Source organism: Crocodylus siamensis, chromosome 1 (assembly GCF_052110815.1).
Source record: "Crocodylus siamensis isolate JL-2025a chromosome 1, ASM5211081v1, whole genome shotgun sequence".
Lineage (NCBI taxonomy): Eukaryota > Metazoa > Chordata > Crocodylia > Crocodylidae > Crocodylus > Crocodylus siamensis.
Genome location: NC_143395.1, coordinates 203,606,681 through 203,624,939, shown reverse-complemented (window position 1 = coordinate 203,624,939; position 18,259 = coordinate 203,606,681). Strand labels below are relative to the sequence as shown.

General features: G+C 44.7%; 1 protein-coding gene across 1 annotated transcript in view; it reads left to right on the top strand.

Moving 5' to 3' along the window:
* ARHGEF33 (Rho guanine nucleotide exchange factor 33) overlaps positions 1-18,259 on the top strand; it is a 74,356-nt gene that overhangs the window by 30,767 nt on the left and 25,330 nt on the right. Inside the window, exons 4-7 of the mRNA XM_090052901.1 lie at positions 3,260-3,309; positions 13,029-13,193; positions 16,124-16,245; positions 16,751-16,893. Coding sequence (XP_089909027.1) covers positions 3,260-3,309; positions 13,029-13,193; positions 16,124-16,245; positions 16,751-16,893 — 480 coding nt within the window. The remainder of the gene's footprint in view (positions 1-3,259; positions 3,310-13,028; positions 13,194-16,123; positions 16,246-16,750; positions 16,894-18,259) is intronic.

Sequence of the window (18,259 nt, the reverse complement as noted above, 5' to 3'; positions counted from 1 at the left end):
TACAATCACAGGATACAAAGAGCAGTTCACTCTCTGAACCTTGTCAGTGTAGGATTTCCAATAGCATCTTAGGTCTAACTTTCTTATCTGCACTCATCTCTTCTTTCTGATTGGTCAGTTGATGGGGCACCCAATGCCTGTATTGATGTATAGCAATTGTGTTTGTTTTTAAGAGCCCATTTCAATGTTTTCAGTATCTGTTTTAAAGCTTATCAAGCATTAAAAAAATCTGCTCAACCTCTTCTGAGGTTACTAGATACCTGTCCTACTGTAGAAGTCCGGTTCTATTAAAATATGTACCAGAAAAAATGCACAGAAAGCATTGAAACATACATGATTAATTTAGGAGTCTTGCAAGAATGGACATTTTCTCAATGTCCCAGCTCCCAAAGCAACATGATTACGTGAGAATCTTGGCTTCATTTTTTAGAGGAATGTCGGTGTCTAGTTTTTGTGGTTGTGGAAAAGTGCATGAAAATATGGCCTATGTGTATTTTCTGAAGGGCCCAAACCAGAAAGGAAATTTAAAAATCCAATTAAAAAACGAACAAACAACCATGCGATTTTGTTAAGCCAGTTTCATGCATGGGACTGGGGAGGGGAAAGGCTGACTTAGGGTCTTGTCAGAGATGCCTGTTTCCCAGTGCCCAAGGAAATGATGTGGCCAGCATTGTGTTCAGCTGCTTTTGACTCTCCAGCCTAAGGAGTCAGTATTTATTTACAGCTGGGTCAAGCAAGGACATATTTGGGAGTAAATCTGGAGCGAAGCTCAACCATACACCTCTGGAGTTGTAGTAAGACCCTTTGATCACTCTCTGTCATTCCTACAACTTCGAAGTGGGGACCTGATGATCATTAATGCTGAGTTCAGCAAACCCATCTAAAACTAGGTTGGACAAAACACTAGACAGTGGAAGGAGTCACTCACTATGCATGGGGTCAGAGAGGAGTGTGCAGACCTAATAATTCTTCTACCTTTTATTTCTATGATTCAGTGGAGAATTATCTCATGTTTCCCTGAATCAGGACATCACTGAAAATATCATACAGCTAATGCCCTGTTTTCCTTGGAATAACCCAGGTCCCCCCAGTGGTGAGCTAATCAAGGCTGGATTGTGCCATTTAAGGCTTGGCCCTGAGTAAGGAGCAACAGTTACTGCTCCAGTGTAGGGGAACACTGGGAAGCATTGTGCCTCACTCAGTTCTCTGAGAACTGGGGGCAGTGATCCAGAAAGCCTTTACCCATCCAAGGAAGAGGGATGGGAAAAGCTGTTACTTCCCCTCACCCCTACAGAGCTGAGGAAGGGTGAGCAACACTGTCTTTCAGTATTTACTGTTCTAATTTCTACACCTGGCAGCTGCAACTTTGCCAGTTAGAGTAGGACACCAGTACTCATAGGCTGTAAATCAAGCTTGCTTGAACCACAGAATCTGATACAAAGTAGACTATGTCAGTACTGCAGGAATGAAGTCACAGGGAAGTGTGAGAGCACCAAACAGTAGGGCACTAAGCCACGAGAGACCAAAGCATGCTCAGTCTATTTTCCTGATTTTCTCTCTCTAGTCATTAGCGTTACTCAGATACTGCTACAAGTTGGAGGTCTTCCCATGCAATTGAGCTTCCAAGAGGTAATTCTAAACTGACCATAAATTTGCTTTGCAGACTTCAGTGACAACACTGCAGCAACCACAGATGTAAATCATTCTCAATTCACTGTTAGCCTGGAAAGCTAGACAAGCAGGATCTATCTAGCCTTGTAAATGCCTGGTTTATAATTCTAAGCGGTTTTTCCTTGTCAGAAGAACTGAGGACATATAGTCAAATGTTTATTGTGATCTGGGTTTCATGATGTGATTTCTTTTCTTACACAAACACCTTTTCCAGTTACAGCACCCTGCACAATCCTAGTATGAGCCTGTCCTCACATCAGACAGCCGGTAGCGTTGTACCTTTTGTTAGTGCCATAATCCTTCAGATGCTGAAGTCAATGCAAAGTGGTTTAGAAGCCCAGGTCCCATGCTCCATAGTGAGGCAGGCCCCTTGGAGCCTAAGGCTCTATGAGTTTTTCCTTTTTCTTGTCAGGAAAATTTGAGCATCTTTTGCAAAAAATTGAAATCCCAAATTTGAAGGCCAAAACCCCAGATACTTTGATTCAGAAAGGCTGCCCTGGTGCTGCAGGGGAGGCATTGTGCTAGTGCCTCACCCTCCTGTTGTCTTCCATAGGCTGGGTTCTCTGGTTGGACTACATTGCCCACATTATACCACGTGTTTTCCTTTCAGTGAGGGGAGGTGGTCACAATGGGATGTATATGGCCACAGGGCACCCTAAGAGATAAAATCTATCTGGGATCTGGCTATTAGGAGAGAGCACAGGTACAAAGCAACAGAACTACATTACCCATGAAGTACCACATATTTTCACATGAGGCCCCAGAACATAACACAGACATTCTTGGCTTTCAGTGGAAAATAATATTCTGAAGAAAGCTGGTACTTATTTGTGATGGTGGTAGGAAAATCACTCAAATATGAACTCAGTGTTGATTCAAAATTTATGCCTAACCCTAGATTTAGTATCTAAGACACTTACAAAAATGGCATTTATGCTCCTTGGTCAATTAAGGCTTTTGATCATTTGACACCTTGTCACCTAATGAAAGCATTAGGGTACTTCAGTGAAAATAGAACCCACAAATTTTAAGCTTTTTCTTTAAGTATCTAACATGCAATGAATGTGTGGAACTGATTGCTACAAAATATAACTTAGAGCTTAGTAAGATAAAAAGGGGACTGAACATTTAGATGGATAATGAGAACTTGTGTAGTCAAGTTAGTCGTATTTTTTATATTAAAATTCCATCATCTTAGAGCTATAAAGCCATAATAATTCAGAACAAAACTGATGAAACAGACAGACTACCCACTACCTGATGGATGGAACTTCCCTAGTGAGTAGCTTATTCAAAATTAGATACTGTGAGGCTTTGTCCTTCTTCTTATAAATAAGGAGGCACGGTCCTGGCAATTGTTGGAGTGGGCAGCAGACTAGATGGACTTCAGGTTTGACCCAGTTTGCCCATTCCCATGTTATAAATGAACCTGATTTTACAAGTGGTGGAGTATCCACCTCTCCCAAATCAGGACTGACTCCTGAAAAAGAGATTTGCACCTGAAGAGGCCTGCAAATCACTCTGTTCCAGTTATTTATAGTAATCATAATAAGTCATTTTAATTGACTGAAGTTCTTTATTCCCACAGGAGAGACTGAAAGTGTGCCAGTGAGTAACCCTGCAACACAGATTTCCCAGGTAAAGATGAGCAAAATGCCCTGAATAATTCCAAGAGGTTCAAGTTAATAACAGGTCAATAGCATTTACAAAACGAATCCAACCAAAGGAAAAATACAGACACTTTTGAGAAACATATATATTCACACAGGCATTTCACATAAATAAATGTTATGGATAAGGATGTATGGGCCTGTTTCTGAAAAGGGTTTCCATATCACCTCTCTGCTCACAGCTAGTTTCATTTAGACATCTAATTACTGAGCTTGGCCGCCAAGTAATGAGAGCTGCCCAGAGAAGAGCAATTAATTGAACCTGAAATATTTCATCTGAAATAGCTTGGGTTTGATGAACTACCATCTGTTCCAAGGCAGGATTCTGATGGGCCCCTGCCTAGACCCCTGGCAGACTGCTCCAGGGTCTCTGTGCTTCTTGGATCTGAGATCCTGGGAGAGCCCACCTAGTGAGTCTGTCAGGGACCCAGAGGCCATGGAAGTGCTGAGGCACTCTGGGTTGTACAGCTCCAGGACAGAGACACCAGACTTCCACATGGCCATGAGCACTGAGATACCATGGTCCACAATCTAGGGCAACGAACCATGCTTGACCTTGTGACCTGTGTGCTATGGAGCTAGAATCACGAAAGCCTTGGGAGTAGCAGCTGTAAATGGGTTCAGCCCGTAGTTGCAAAGCAAGGGAGCCTAGAAGCCCTGAGGACCCCAGCTTGAGTCAGGTCTCTCAGGTCTTCCAGGAACCTTGCTACCCAGCTGAGATTCCGAGCCTGGAGATACAGGACAGACTCCCAGGTCTGTGGCTCTATACAGTCCACCATGGTGGGGCTGCCTGCCATTCCTCATGACTCTCTTCTCAGTTTCTTGACTGCCATTAGCTATCAGCAAACTGGTAAGACTGCCAATTTCACTAAACAGCTACAGAGGCCAGGCAGCATATTTCATGTAGGAAACCTCCTACTGTCGTGTTTCTGAAATGAAATATACTAGTGATTTCCATTTCATGGGAAACTGAGGAATATTTTTATTTCAGTCTGATTCAGAGTAAATAAAAGTACCCACATAAAGTAAAAGAAAACCCCTGAAATTTCCCATGAATTAAAAACCCTGTTTTTTAGCCAGTCCAAGCCACTGTCACATCATCTGAGCCTGCTGTAGCTCAGGGTCACAAAATAGGAGACAGCTATTGAAAATGCAAGCCCATTGACTTCCTGAACAGTTCTGCGAGCACTGTCCCCATAGCAGAGGACTTGGCTCTGCTTTAACCATCTAAACTGCATTTACCAGATCTTTGCTGTAACTTCCTTTGAATTTCAGAGCAGTTCTAAAAACAAGTGACTTAAACATGTATAAATTATGAGGCAGTTCGAAAAAGTAGATTGTTTGTAACACAGTTTAAATGTTTCTTTCTTCCTCTCTTGTGCTTACCCCCCTTATTCTTCTTCCCTGCTTGTGGTTTTAAGTGCTGCATACACTGCCAGGGCCCAGAGATGTAACTAGCATCTTTGGCACCTTGGGCAGGAGGGCAAGGAGTCTTAGCTGACCCTGGTCCCCTTTGTCCCAAACCTAGTTACAGTACTGCCGTGATCAGATCCATAGCTGGTGTAAACTGGTATAATCCCACTTCAGTAGCCATAAGGCTATGTTGATTTATGCCATTTGAGGATCTGGCTTTTAATATCATAGAGGACTAGAAGAGATTCTAACCTCTAGCCTACTGGTAGTATATTGGCTATTAACTATTCTCTGCTAGAAATATGTCTTTCCATTCAAGTGGAGATAGGTGGGAAAATTAACTGAAATTGTCCAGATGCGTGGGGTTTGCAGAAATCCCTGAAATGAACACTTCCTATAAAATAACTAATTGAATAAAATGCTGTCAACAAGAGATGAGAACCCTCTGTTGCGCAATGAGAGTGGTTCAGCACTGGAACAGATTACTTAGAGAAGTTGTGGATCTACATCACTGAAAATTTTAAGAGTAGGCTAGACAGACACTTGGGTGAGCTGGAGCTAACTTGAGCTTGGAGTTCATGACCTGCTGAGGTCCCTTCCAGCCATATTTTTCTACAATTCTGTGATTCTATAATGTAAAGTTTATTTATAACTGCAGAACAATAATATCATTCATACCAAAATGATGACTCCCAGCTGTAAAGCAACATATAAGTATGCTGTTTATTCTTCTATGGTTGATAAACTGGGCAGGCTCAGGAACTCTGACACCTCTCTGTATTTTAGAATATTTTTTTCTTTTCTAGAAAAGTCAGTTTTCCTTTTAAAGTATTGTTTCCAGATTTCCTCCCCTTTAGGAAAATCTTCTGCAATCTAAAAGATTTCTACCACATTTTCAGAACAGAATGACAGTAGTATTATTCCCGGGCAGTATTCCTTCATCATGAGCTAGATTCAAAACGCAGTAGAATTTTGACTTCACTGGGCCTGTAGGAATAGTTTGAAAGCACATAGCAGCAGCAAGGAAAAATTGCCACCAGAGTTATGATGGAAGTAATATCTATGGCTCCCTCTACACATTATAAGGTATTTCACAATTAACTGATTAATTGTGCAGTTACCTTGAGACCAGCTACACATGCAAAGTAGCTATCACACTAATCAAAAGCTCCAGCCAGCTATAAACTTAGACCTCAAAAATGTGAACTAACCTTATACTGCTGGCTATTAAGCTTTAATTTGCAAATGTAGCAGGGTCTTCCCTGGGCTGGGAGCTCCACCAGCTAACAGGGTTCCCAGCCACAGGGGTGCATCTTGCCCAGCTGGGGCTGCAAGTTCCACCATGGCTGGGGACTCTCATCCCCTGCAGCTGTGGACTGGGTCCCAGCAGCATAGGGACTCAGAGTCCCACAGCTGCAGACCCTAAGTCCCTGCAGCATGGCTCCTGGCAACCTTCAGGGTAGAAGGATTGCTACTGCAGTGGTCTTTTGGTCCTCAGGGGTGCATGAAACCCTGGGGCAAGAGGATCATTGCAGTGGTGATCCCCCATCCCAGGGGTTTCACACACCATTCGGCAGGGGGATACATGGGGTGCACCCTCAGCTGGGAGCCCCTCAACTCAAGTGAGTGGGGCTCCCAGCTGTGGAAGGTTACTTCTTGCCAGTGCAGGGGGAGCCCAGAATTGGGCTCCCTCTGCACCCGCAATAATGTGCAATGGGATCTAATGTGTGATCCCACAACTACACCTCCTGCCATGCACATGTAGCATGCCAGGAGGCAAGATTCTGTGAATTGTGCATTAGATCCCATCATGCCTTTACCTGCATGTATAGAGGGGGCCTTAGTGTTACAACCTGGCTCAGTCCCCTCTAAAATGGTCACCAGTCCTTTGTGAGTGAACCTAGATGCTGGATCCGACAAGCCTGCAGTTGGTTCAGGGAGCTCTGGGTATATAAAGTACACTCCTTAACTGAGTTAGTTAGTCTTAGCATTTTCTTGGGATGTAAATCCCACAGTTGTGTCCCTGCAGAGCCAGGAACCAGTGCCCTTGGACTTCTGGGCCCCTTGCCAGCTTACATAGGCTCCCTCAGAGCACTAGCATTTCCTTTAAATAAAGTCACTGTTCCTTTTTGCCATGTTTTCAAGACGAGAAGCTCCATCTCTTCCCCCTAGCCAGGCTTCTGTGTAGAGGGGTCATTGTTCCATGGGGCCAGTAGTTCAGAGACAATCATAGCTGATGGTCCTCTGTGAAGCTGCTCAATTATAGTCATTTATCTAGGTATCAAGTACTTTTCCTGGTCTGAGCTTCTGTCTGGAACGCAGCATAATCAACTGATCTTGTGGAAGACAGGCTTGATTTTCCAACACAGAATAAAAACATGGGAATCAGTAAATAAATTGGAAGACAGGAGAAAAAAAATGGAAGTCATAATTTGATATCATGTCCCACTTTGACAAATGATACACTTTGCTTGGGAGAATTTCCTGTGTCTTACACATACTTTAAGGATTTGCTAACATTCCCTTTCACTGTATAGTTCTCAGTATTCTTTTCTCTTCTAAACTTCAGTTGACCCAAATTAGTCATGTAGATGTACGGCTCTACATGACTTGACTCATGTGGATGGTTCTTGGTGAAAGTCTCTGCAGCCAGTATTTTCTGAAATCTTCACTTTTTTTGTACATCTCAGTTTTGGGGAGATGAAATTGTCCTGATTTTCCAATGTGCTAGTTAAATGAAGTGCTTTCCGTGAATTGAGAGCAACAGCATTTAAACATACAGTACTAAGGGACACGCTTGAAAATGTGGATGCATGTATTTTGATTTGGGTGACCATATTTCCCTGGCGACAAAATGGGACACTGTTCTTCTCCCTGCTCTCTGACATGCTCCATTGTCTCTGGGCTCTGGGCTTAGCTGAGCAAGGCAGGGGTGGGTGGGGAAGTTGCAGAGTGCCAGACTACAAGAGCAACAGGAGTGGGGGAAGGAATCCTATTTTCATTGAGACAGTGCCATTTTAGCCACCTGTCTCATGCATTCTGCTGAAAATGGGACAAATGTGTTCATTTGAAAGCACCAATGGGACTCCCAGAATAGATGTTTATAACATGGCTGTCCCAGCAAAAATGGGTCGTATGGTCACCCTTCAAGCAGAATCGTTGCTCAGTTCTCTTTGTCCTGTAACATTTGCCACTAATTTGTTGTAGAGTGGTTTCATGCTTGGTTCCTATTCACTCATTATTCGAGACGCACCTGAACAAGAACACAGAAGCCAAACTTAACCCTGAACTTTGACTACAACCCTCATCTAGACTATGAAATTTTGCCCGCAGAGCTGTGTCAGATAGACAGTGTGAAAAGAGCAGACCTTGTAACCAATGTAACCCTGAAGAATTCCTCTCACTAACACAGCTATGTTCACACCTGGGGGCAGAGTTGCCAACCCAAGAAATATTTTTTAACTGGTAGTCTGCAAACTTTCTACTGACAATAAAACTATTTTACTGACACATGTTTTTACTGCCAGTAAAAAATAATTCTTGTGTTGGCAGCCCTGTATGACTACAGCAGTATTTCTATACCCTGCTGTCACTCACACAGTGTCTCCTACTCACGCCACATCCTGACACCTCTGACAACTATGACTGCACCCTGTACGGTGCTGCTCCCCACAACCCACCTGTCAGTTCTGCTCCCCCTGTCCTGGCCCAGACCCCCACTTACCACCTCTCCTCCCCTCCCAGCTCCACAGCTCTGTCTCTGTCCTGCCCTGCTCAGCAATGGCTAGGACACTTACAGAAGTTACAGAAGGGCACCTTGATCACATGGGGTGTGTCTACACATGCAGTTATGGCACATGAATAAACTCTGAACTTATTGCTCCAGAGTTTATTGCTCCCGGGAGTGGCATTTGAATGTATACCTGGGAGCAATAATCTCTGGAGCAATAAGCTCTGGAGTTTATTCATTCATAGCATGTTGAGCTGGGACAGAGCAACCCTGGCTGGCAGGTGGCTTGGGGAGAGGGGGGTCAGTCTGCCAGCCCTAGGCTGGTCCCCCTGGCTCACTGCACTGAAGCACCCTTGTGCCCCAGTAAGCCCCTCCAGAGTCTACACATGCGCTGCTGCAGAGTTTTTTACTCTGTAGCTGGATAGTACTTGTATTTACAAGTACCATCCTGCTGTGAAATAAATTAATTTACTTCAGCCTAATAGGGGCACGTGTATAGATGCTGAGATGTTAACTGTGCAGCTAATTAGTCAACTGCACAGTAAACATCTTGTGTAGATGTGCCCACTGTAACTTTCTGAAACCACTTAAAGTAACAGTGTCATCAAAGCTAACAGACATTCAGTGTTTGATGTGGGGGGCTGGGTGCCTCCATGCACTGGCAGAAGCCAGGCGGCAGGGGGCACTGTAACCTGCTGTGGAAGCCTGCCAGTCTGATTGCTGCCCAGTTGCTCCCCCTCCGCTGCTTGCCAGCTGGTTACAAAAAGCAAGCCAGGATCCATTCTCCTATTTGGGATGGTGGCGTGAGGGCATCTAGGGGACAGTGTTCCCTCCCTGCCAATGTCATCGAGTACTGGGGACCCTCTCCTGTTGGGGAGGTTCCCACTTGAGGCATCCCCACCCCGATCACTGCCCAGCTGCTCCTCCTCCCCTCCTGTGGCTGCACAGAAAGGAGACTCTCTGCCTCCTCCCTGTGACAGACCAGGGACATGACAGATAACCCTTGTAGGGAACTGTATACAAGTTCCCTAAGGCATTCTAACTTAGAGCGCCTTCATTTATTACCTGATTTAACGAGGGTTACGTTTTCACATGATTGGCATTTAAAAGTTCTCTGCAGCTGTGCACGTGTGTTATGGCAGAGCTGTAGGGTGCTTTTAGGGGCCATATCATGTTAAAAATGTCACTTCTGTCTGCGCCTCTAGTGGCAGCACTTTGCTAGGACAAAAACGGAGAAGAGCCATGCATGCCAGTGTGCCAGAAAGCCCTGACAAATAGTTCACTACAGGGCTCCAAGCAGCACTCCAAGCAAGTGGTGCTGCTGTGCTCTCTCTGTCTGGCATGAAGCTTGTGTTTAGCTTTATTCCAGTACAGATCTTGAAATGAGCTCAGTGTTTCTGCTTTTTCCAGATGGTTTTATTTTTCTTAAAGAGGTCATAGGCATGTGTTTTTGAGCTGTTTTTTTACAGACTGTCCATATATTTATGGACGGTGGGAAAGCTTGCCTGGGGGCTTGTGGCTCTAGTGTTGCCTCCATAATTAAAATAGATGCAACCCCCACAGTGTTGATATAGCTATAGTGCCTTGTGTCTGGACACTACCAATGATTTTGGGTTCAAACCACATCCAAAGCCATGAGGCTGATTCTAGACTTGCATTTTCCTTCTAATTTCCCACAATTGCATCACTGATGAGGAGGCTCCTATGGGAGCTGAGAAAATAGGGAGAGCATGCATATACCAGTTAGCTCTCAGTGTTTCAGCTGCTTAGCATCTCACCATGCTTGGAGCAAATCTAGACAACATACTGGATCATCCACTAGTGTTCTTAACAAACTAAATGCAACTGGGGGAGCCTGAAGAAAAATACTGGTGCACACAGTTCCCAAAAAGAGCCCATTTCCAGCTCCAGGTTGGAGACAATCTCTTCTCTTGACAAGAGAAGACATGTGGGGTAGGGTTTTCCAGTGTCATTCTAACACCTCTTGTAAAGCTTTACCAATGAGGTAAATGCAAAAGCCGAATGTAGCCAAACCCTGAATCCTTCCGAAATCCCACTCAGATCAGAGCAGGGTCACAATAACAAGAAGTGATTGTTCATGTCCACAGTGGGAATATTTGCTGTCCTTTAGCCATGTGAGTAAGATATTCATAAAATGGATTCAATCTATAGCGTTGTTATAAATATCTATAGTGTTGTTATACAGAGCCTGATGAAATGTTTTGCCACATTTTGTTGACAAGATGGGTTTCTAATAACTCGAGGCCAGCATTCCTTCCAATCTCTTTCACTTCTGTAAAGCGTCTTTCCAATTCACCCTCATTTTGACCCGTTTTGGCAACACCCATTGGAAGTATCACTACATGTCTCTCAGCTGAAAGCAAGTAGCTGTGACAGCACTTGATGTTTCATGCAAGATTGCATCAAGAAAGTTGGATGACTTTATAATTCTGTACTCTGCAAACCAAGAGGAGAAATATGAGTATTTTGTGGTATAGCAAACCTTATGTTCTTTCCAACCCCAATCAACATATTAACATACTGTAATGTTTGGAAAATGATGGCATGGTGTTGATCCAGGTATTGAGGGTCAGTAAATGTACAGAGGTATATATAGTGTTTTACAGAGCACCTGGTATGTGCTCAGCATGCCACAGGTCATGTAAAATATACCATCCCTGCCCTGAGGTGCTTACCCTCCAGTCTTGCTAGGGACACAATGCCATGAGTGAACACAAACAGACTGAGAATGGTGGTTTCAGGGGGAATAAAGCATGGTCCTTGGAGTGGAGAACTGCTTTGCTTCATTCCTTTTGTCCCTTACTTTCCCCACAGGTAAAATCAAACTTGGTTGAGACGTGTCAAATGCACCAAAAATAATTGATAACATAGGAGTTGGAAGGCAGCAGTTTTAAGGTCTAGTTTCTTGCATGGCTTCCCAAGAGTACAGTGAACAATACTGTATGTGTCATTTGAGGTACAGGATGTAGCCAAGGCTGAATTGATACAGAAGGCAAATCACTATGCTGTCAGAGAAAAGGGTGATGGTGCCAGGCTGTATAGTCAAGCTCCAGACAGTTGGACATTTTAGGTCGCTGCCTGAGATTATCAGCCCTATCATGAAGGGAAGTCCTCTCCACCCCAGTTTCTATCCTTAAGGATTTCACATTGAATGCTGTTCTTTTGCCCCCTTCCAAAGTAAACATATGTCCAGGGGCTGAAGGGAGCTGATGAGGAGATCTAGAGGGTGGATTTGGGACAGAAGTGGGACTGTCAGGCTGATGTCCTTTGTAATGATGCCAGTACTACCCATTGCATTCTGCGGCAATACTGGCTGAGGTCGTCTTTATTAGACAAAGACTGTGTGTACCAGTACTGCGAGGTATCGGAAGCCATCTCTGCTTCATTTACAGGACTAAAGGGCCTGAGTTCCCAAGGTGGCTGTCCTCTAACCATCAATGCTCCAGTTTTGGATTCAGTTAATAACCAGATGTTAGGCCGAATTTCTGTTGTAAAGGTAAAAACTGCTGGTATTGAAGTGCCTCGGGCCGCGAACTTACAAAAAGTTTTGCCCTTTACTGGGGCAGAGCCCCACAGATGTCAGTGGGGCTATGTGTGAATGGAAGGGATGCCCACAGGGGACTAGGTGTGTGACCCTAGATGGGAAGGAGCTCTCTGTATGCACCACAAGGCTGCCTCACTATCCTCTTTCAAACCCCTCCTGAGAGCCCTCCACAAACCTGACCAATGGAAAGGCAGTTGGCATGTTGTGGCTGCTGCTTGCCCTGTGCTACTACTAAGCATCTTGTATCACCTTGTGCTCCATCTGTCTGTCTGTTGTGTCTACTTCTTGTCTCTAGCTTGGAGTGCAAGTTCCTCAAGGCAGGGACTATCTCAGGATGGAGCGAGGCCCTTTACGTGCTTCCATGAACCAAATGGCAGCAAGACTGGGTGTGCTTCTTGCCCAGAAGAGTCCCTGGGGATATGATAGTCGCTCCCAGTCTCCCCTGTCGAGGGGTCTGAGGTGTTAAGGCATACCTGACCCCTTTGTGAAAGCTCTCCCATTTAGAAGGAAGCATTCAGCCTGCCCAAGAGGAACTAATCTGAAAAGGGTCTTTTTCAACAGTGATTTCTTATTGTCTGACTCCTGGCTACTTCTGTGATCAGTAATTGGGCTCTGCTGTTACACAAACTGGGGGAATGGCTTCTGCTGCCCTTCCTATCCAGGGCACTCTCCCTCTCAGACTGATATCTCCCTTTCATCCACAAAGCAGCTGGAGAGGGGATTAGACCTGCCACTTAGGGATTTAAAGTCTCTCTTGCCTGGGCTTAAAACACAGCTCTATTAGTCAAGGCTGGAACAGGCTCACCAGCCTTTCTCTGTGTCCCGGGAATCACTAGATGAGGCTAGAGCACTAAAGGAAGTGGCTAACAAAAGCCCTCCGGTCCTCGTACCTGTTTGTAGTTCAGATGAACATAAAGGAAATCATTTCCACCTCTCCAGCTGGGAGGGGTTGAATTCACATTGTTCCTGGTTCCTTTAGTTACAGGCACTGGCTTCTGAGCTGAAAGCAGGTTTCACTGAAGCAATGCAGGAGCTCTCAAGGATCCAGCATGGAGAGTATGCTCTGGAGGAGAAGGTTAAGAGTTGCCGCTGCGCCATGGAAGAGAAAGTGGCTGAGATGAAAAATTCTCTGAACACTTTCAAGGTAAGAACTGCTGCCATGCCCTGTCCCCCTGGACAGGATTCTGCACTGAACAAGATGGAAGAGCCTTTTCAGAGCATCCAGGCTCAGAAATGAGAAGGCAAACCCCTTAGAATCCAGTTGTTCATTGGAGGTTGTAAGTGAAAATGAGTCTTGATGCCCTGTCTACCTTTGTCATAGAACTGCTGTAGAGTCAGTCTGTGCCCAGGATGCCCTGGTCTGGGGTGTTGTTTTTGCTCTAAATGCCAATAGTCCAGGGAATATGTGAAAAGGAAGATTTATAAATGGAAGTGATATCTTTTACTGGATCAACTGTGTAGCTGGGAGAGGTGTTAGACAAGTTTTCAAGCACAAAGTGCCCTTCCTCAGGTCTGGGGAAGAAGCAGAGACAGCATAAACTAGCAACAGTTTGGTTTAACCAAGACAGTAATTATTCCCACTTACATTAAGCTTACTTCACAAATCTGGCATCTCACAGGTCTGGGCTAAGGCGTGTTATAGGCTATGGCTGAAGTACCTTGAGAGACATTCATTGAAAAGATTGCACAGAACCTGGCTCAGCACACAGCCCCTGGCTTCCCTTCATGCGCGTGGGCACAAGGAACCTAAATTCTGTGAGGCTGGGATAAAGTCTTTTGGGAAGTAGGACCTCTTCATGTGAGTGAGATGACTGGGCAACATTGAAACTCCTCATCCTGACCCCAATTCTATCAGCTTTGCAGCTCTCTGTCAGTGCCCAGCAATGGGAAAGATGGTATTGCTAATTGCGGATGTGTAGCCCAACACAAGGGGAGCCTTGAAAACATAAGCTGTGTCCCTCCCCTTAGCTTCCATAGAGGAATGCAGCTCTTCCAACCTGTTCACACATGTTATATATGCAACAGATGCTTTGGAAACACAGAACATCCCAAGGCTTATTTAATCAATATGGACATACGGAATATTAAAAAGCTATTGTATCAGGTGTCTGAATGGGTCAGATATAGGGCATTTCCTGCACGAACCACAGTCACTGGAGTGAGAAAGTCATACAAATTCCCATGCAGAAGATCAGTCTTAGAAGTTCTGCTCGCAGCCCCCTGGGCAGGAAGCAGAGACTGGCTTGCTCAAGCTCAAGAGCATTCAGATAAAAGGCTGGAAATCATGTAAAGTGGTGCCCTAGGCTGATGGAAGTGGTAAGGAATTGACCTGGGACAGTGACCAAGCAAGAGAGGTCAGTCAGAGTATCTGCTCTGTATTTTAAACCTACCAGAGACCCTGCCTCCAGAGTCTGGAAGCTTGTTTGATAAGAGTCATTGTTTCATGGTAAATTTTCTTGGTGGTGTTTTTGCTCTGAGTAGATAGAGCAGACCTCAGGGTTAGGTTCCTTACCTCCCTGCAAAGATGGGGGTTTGTTAAGTAATCAGAGGTGTACAGCAGTAGCATAACTATGGGGCAGAGGGCAGTGACTGGGGCACCTGCCCTGAGCATTGACTTGGGTGGGGTGTGCAAAAAGAGCATGCATCCCCACATTGTTGTCATGGCTGTTGCTGGGACCACTCAACTGTGCCTCCGGCATAAAGGGCTGCAGCAAACCACTGTATGGTACCATTGAGACATTCCAGCTGCTTGATTAAGCATTTATTTCAAAGGGTGCCACTTCTCTGCTCCACTGCATGGGAACATGGCTGTGCTCAAGCTGAGTGGAGAGGCTTTGCCCTTTGTGTAAAAGCTGTAGCAATCAATGGAGTGGATTGTCCTTTACTGGGCAACACATTGCAAAGTAAGTGGATTGCAAACACTCTCCCCTGCCCAATACACACATACACACACCAAGCATGAATGATCTAGGCTCTACTGCAATACTTCACTGCTGTGGCTCTACAAAACAGCACAGTGGGTGCTGAGCTAATGTTAGGGAGGGAGAGTGAACCATTTCCTTGGCTCAGGCAGGAGGTGCCTTGGATTTGGCACATCACAGAGAATTCCTAAAGGCTGACACTGGGGGAAGAGTGCATGGGGAGACCATGAAAGTGTCAAGGGTGCAGTATCCAGGAAAGTGGAAGGATAATTAAAGTAAACCAAGTTTCCAATTCTGCAAGTACACATGTGAGCAGACCTACTGCAGTATCAGGACCAAGGAGAGGACAGTCATTTTACAGTGCTGTAAAAGAATAGCTGCCCTCTCTGGTCATAGTTCAGAGGACATTAAACACATTGAGAATCATTCTATTAACTTCATTAGGCTTCAGGCGGAGCCCTTTGCTCCAGTTTGCCTCTTTCTCTCTCTAGTGCCATCCATCTTCAGGCCAGTGCTGGGTATGATACCAGGTGAGTTAAGATGACCAGATAAATCCAGGGAGGTGGGGCTAGGTTAGCTATCAACATGCAATGTATGGGATACGTTATATCCTGCAACTGTCAAAGAGTGATAATATCAGATGATCAGCAGCTACTTTTCTTCCAGAAATTCCTAATTAAGATGGGCTATATACTTGTACACAAAGCAGTGGTTCTCAACCTTTTTGGGCTGAAGACAACTTTCTCTGGATTTAAGGCACCCCTCATTGGACTTGATACATCTCTCCATAACTTTTGTGAATCAAGTGGCACACAATTTCAAAAATTATTTTATATATTGTAGTGCTTACTCCCTTGCAGAGGGGCTGGGTGGTGGGGTGGAGATAGGAGATCTTTCAGGCAGGCATAGGCCTGAGCCTGTCTGCATATCTGCTTATCTCCTTACACCTCGTTACGCCTTTCAAAGGATCTGGTGGCACCCCAGGATGCTCCAGGACCAACACCCTAGTATAAAGGGTGAGTTGAGAGTCATTAGCATAAAATGTAGCAGCATTTGTGTGGCCTGCCTGACACACTTTCCCCACCAGAAAGCATTAGCATTTATGTTCAACGAGTCATGGCTGAGCTTGTCCTGGGTATTTTTTTATTTTTAGGAGGAGCTCAGTGATGCTAAGTCAATGATTGATGAAATCAGCGCCAAGCAAGAGGAAATGCAACAGAAAATTGAACAGCTACAGCAAGAGAAACGCAGGGAATCTCGGAAAGTGAAAACTAAGTAAGGAACTAAACCCCAAATGCCCTGAAGACCTCAACAATAATTGCCATTATAAGCTATTTTAGACCACTTCTATCATAGACTAGCTTAATTTCTTCTTAGCTGGACATGTTGGCATGCCCTGAATGGTAGTGGAACTACTGTTCTTTAGCAACACAGTGGCATTTTTGACTCAGAGACAGCAGCATTTCCTGCCTTGATGAGGGCTTGAACTAGACATTTTGCTAGGGTGACCTGTCCAGTTGTATTTCTTCTATCACAATGCTGCACAAAGGTGGCCTCTGGCTCAGCCCTATCCCGCAGCAAGTAGGAGGTACTTCCAGAGAGGTTAGTGAATTGACTTTAATGCAGATCCCTGGGGTTGTGTCCAGGGCTGCCTGCTCCTGAGTTGTTCCATGTTTCTATCACAACTATTTTGTACTGGAGCTTACCATGATTAATGTTGGAGCAGAAAGCTCAGCCTGAGGTATTATACTTTCCAGTTGCCTCTTTTATATTTTCACAGAAGAATACAGAAGGATGAACATGGGTCGCAAACAGTGCCTACCCCCCTGCAAGGCAGTCCATTCCGAACAATAAATCTCCCAGAGCCAGTACTGATTAGTGAAGATTTTACAAATCTCATGCACAATGTGACTTATGAAAAAGGTAAGAGGGACAGAGAACAAATCAAGGATTCCTTTGCTCTCCTCTGAAAACATACAGCTCTGAGTGAGTATTCAAGGGACAAGATGAGATGCAAGTCATAGATTTGTCAACATATTTGTATGCACCTTGGCCTGAGGAAGTTAAAGGCAGAATACTGGGCTGGTGCAGGACTAAGGGGAAACCCAGGACATGTGGATTCATTGGCAGTGTTTGGTTTGTCCCAAGGTGCTGGGGATCAGAATTTAGTGCTGCCAGGGCACTGATAGTGGCATGAGTACTTTGCCCTTGGTTGGATTAGGCCTGAGTCTCTTTCAGGCCCTAGTTTGGTAAAGCACATAAGCATGCACTTATTTTTATCAAGACAAGCACCAAAGAGCCGTCAAGTAGCTGTGCTTTGCTGTCAGAACCCATTGCTTCCATTGTCCATAAAGGGGACATGTGCGTTTCCCTGATGGCAGGTTCTACCTCTTCCCATGCCCTGTGTCTGCCTAGCCTAAGGTGTGTACAGAACTTGCTTTTTTGCCATTTAAAGTGCTTTATTGCTGGGATTTAACAGAAGTGCATGGCTTTACAGCACTTAAAAAATGGGTACAGCACTTTAAGTTATCCTGCATTAAATGATGTATTAAATTTGAAGTGCTGTATTTTACAGCACTTTAGCAACCTACAGCGCTTTAAATAACTTCTGTATATTGGTCAAATTTCTGATCAGTGGAGAAGCCCCAGGAGGCTGTGTAGCACCCCCTACTGCCTAGCCTAAAACTGCAGGAGGGCTCAGAGCTCCTCCTCCACCAACCACCCCACTTCCGTCATGTTTAAAAGTGCTCTAACTTTACGGTACTATAAAAAGTACTCTATATTATAGCACAGTAAAACATGCACAGAGCATTTTTGTACACATCTTAAGCTCTTTGCAGCAGGAGCTGTCTGTTGCTCTGTCTTTGTACAGCACCTAGCACAACAATGCCCTATCACCGTTATTCCTAAAGTTCCACTGTGATAAATGTGACCAATATTAATAACAACAGGAACTGAAATGTATTTTCCTCAGTGGACGTTCTAAAGGGAGAAGTCCCTACACTGAGAAGAGTAAAGAATTAAAAAGCTACACTTCCCCTTTTGTAGTTGATTATAGCTTTCAGAAAGGAGCCCACTGTACAGCCATCTCATACATGGCTTACCCGTTGTCTTTCCACAGTCTCTGATACCAGAGCCCTGGCACTGGGAGAAGGAAATGTGAAAGTTGTATCAGGTACAGGTAGGCAGAGTTATGTAGATTTTAAAAACGTTCCCAAAACTTACCCACCTGCTTCTGTAGATTAGTAGAGGAAAGCAGTGGTAAATGTGCATAGCTTACTATTCTTTC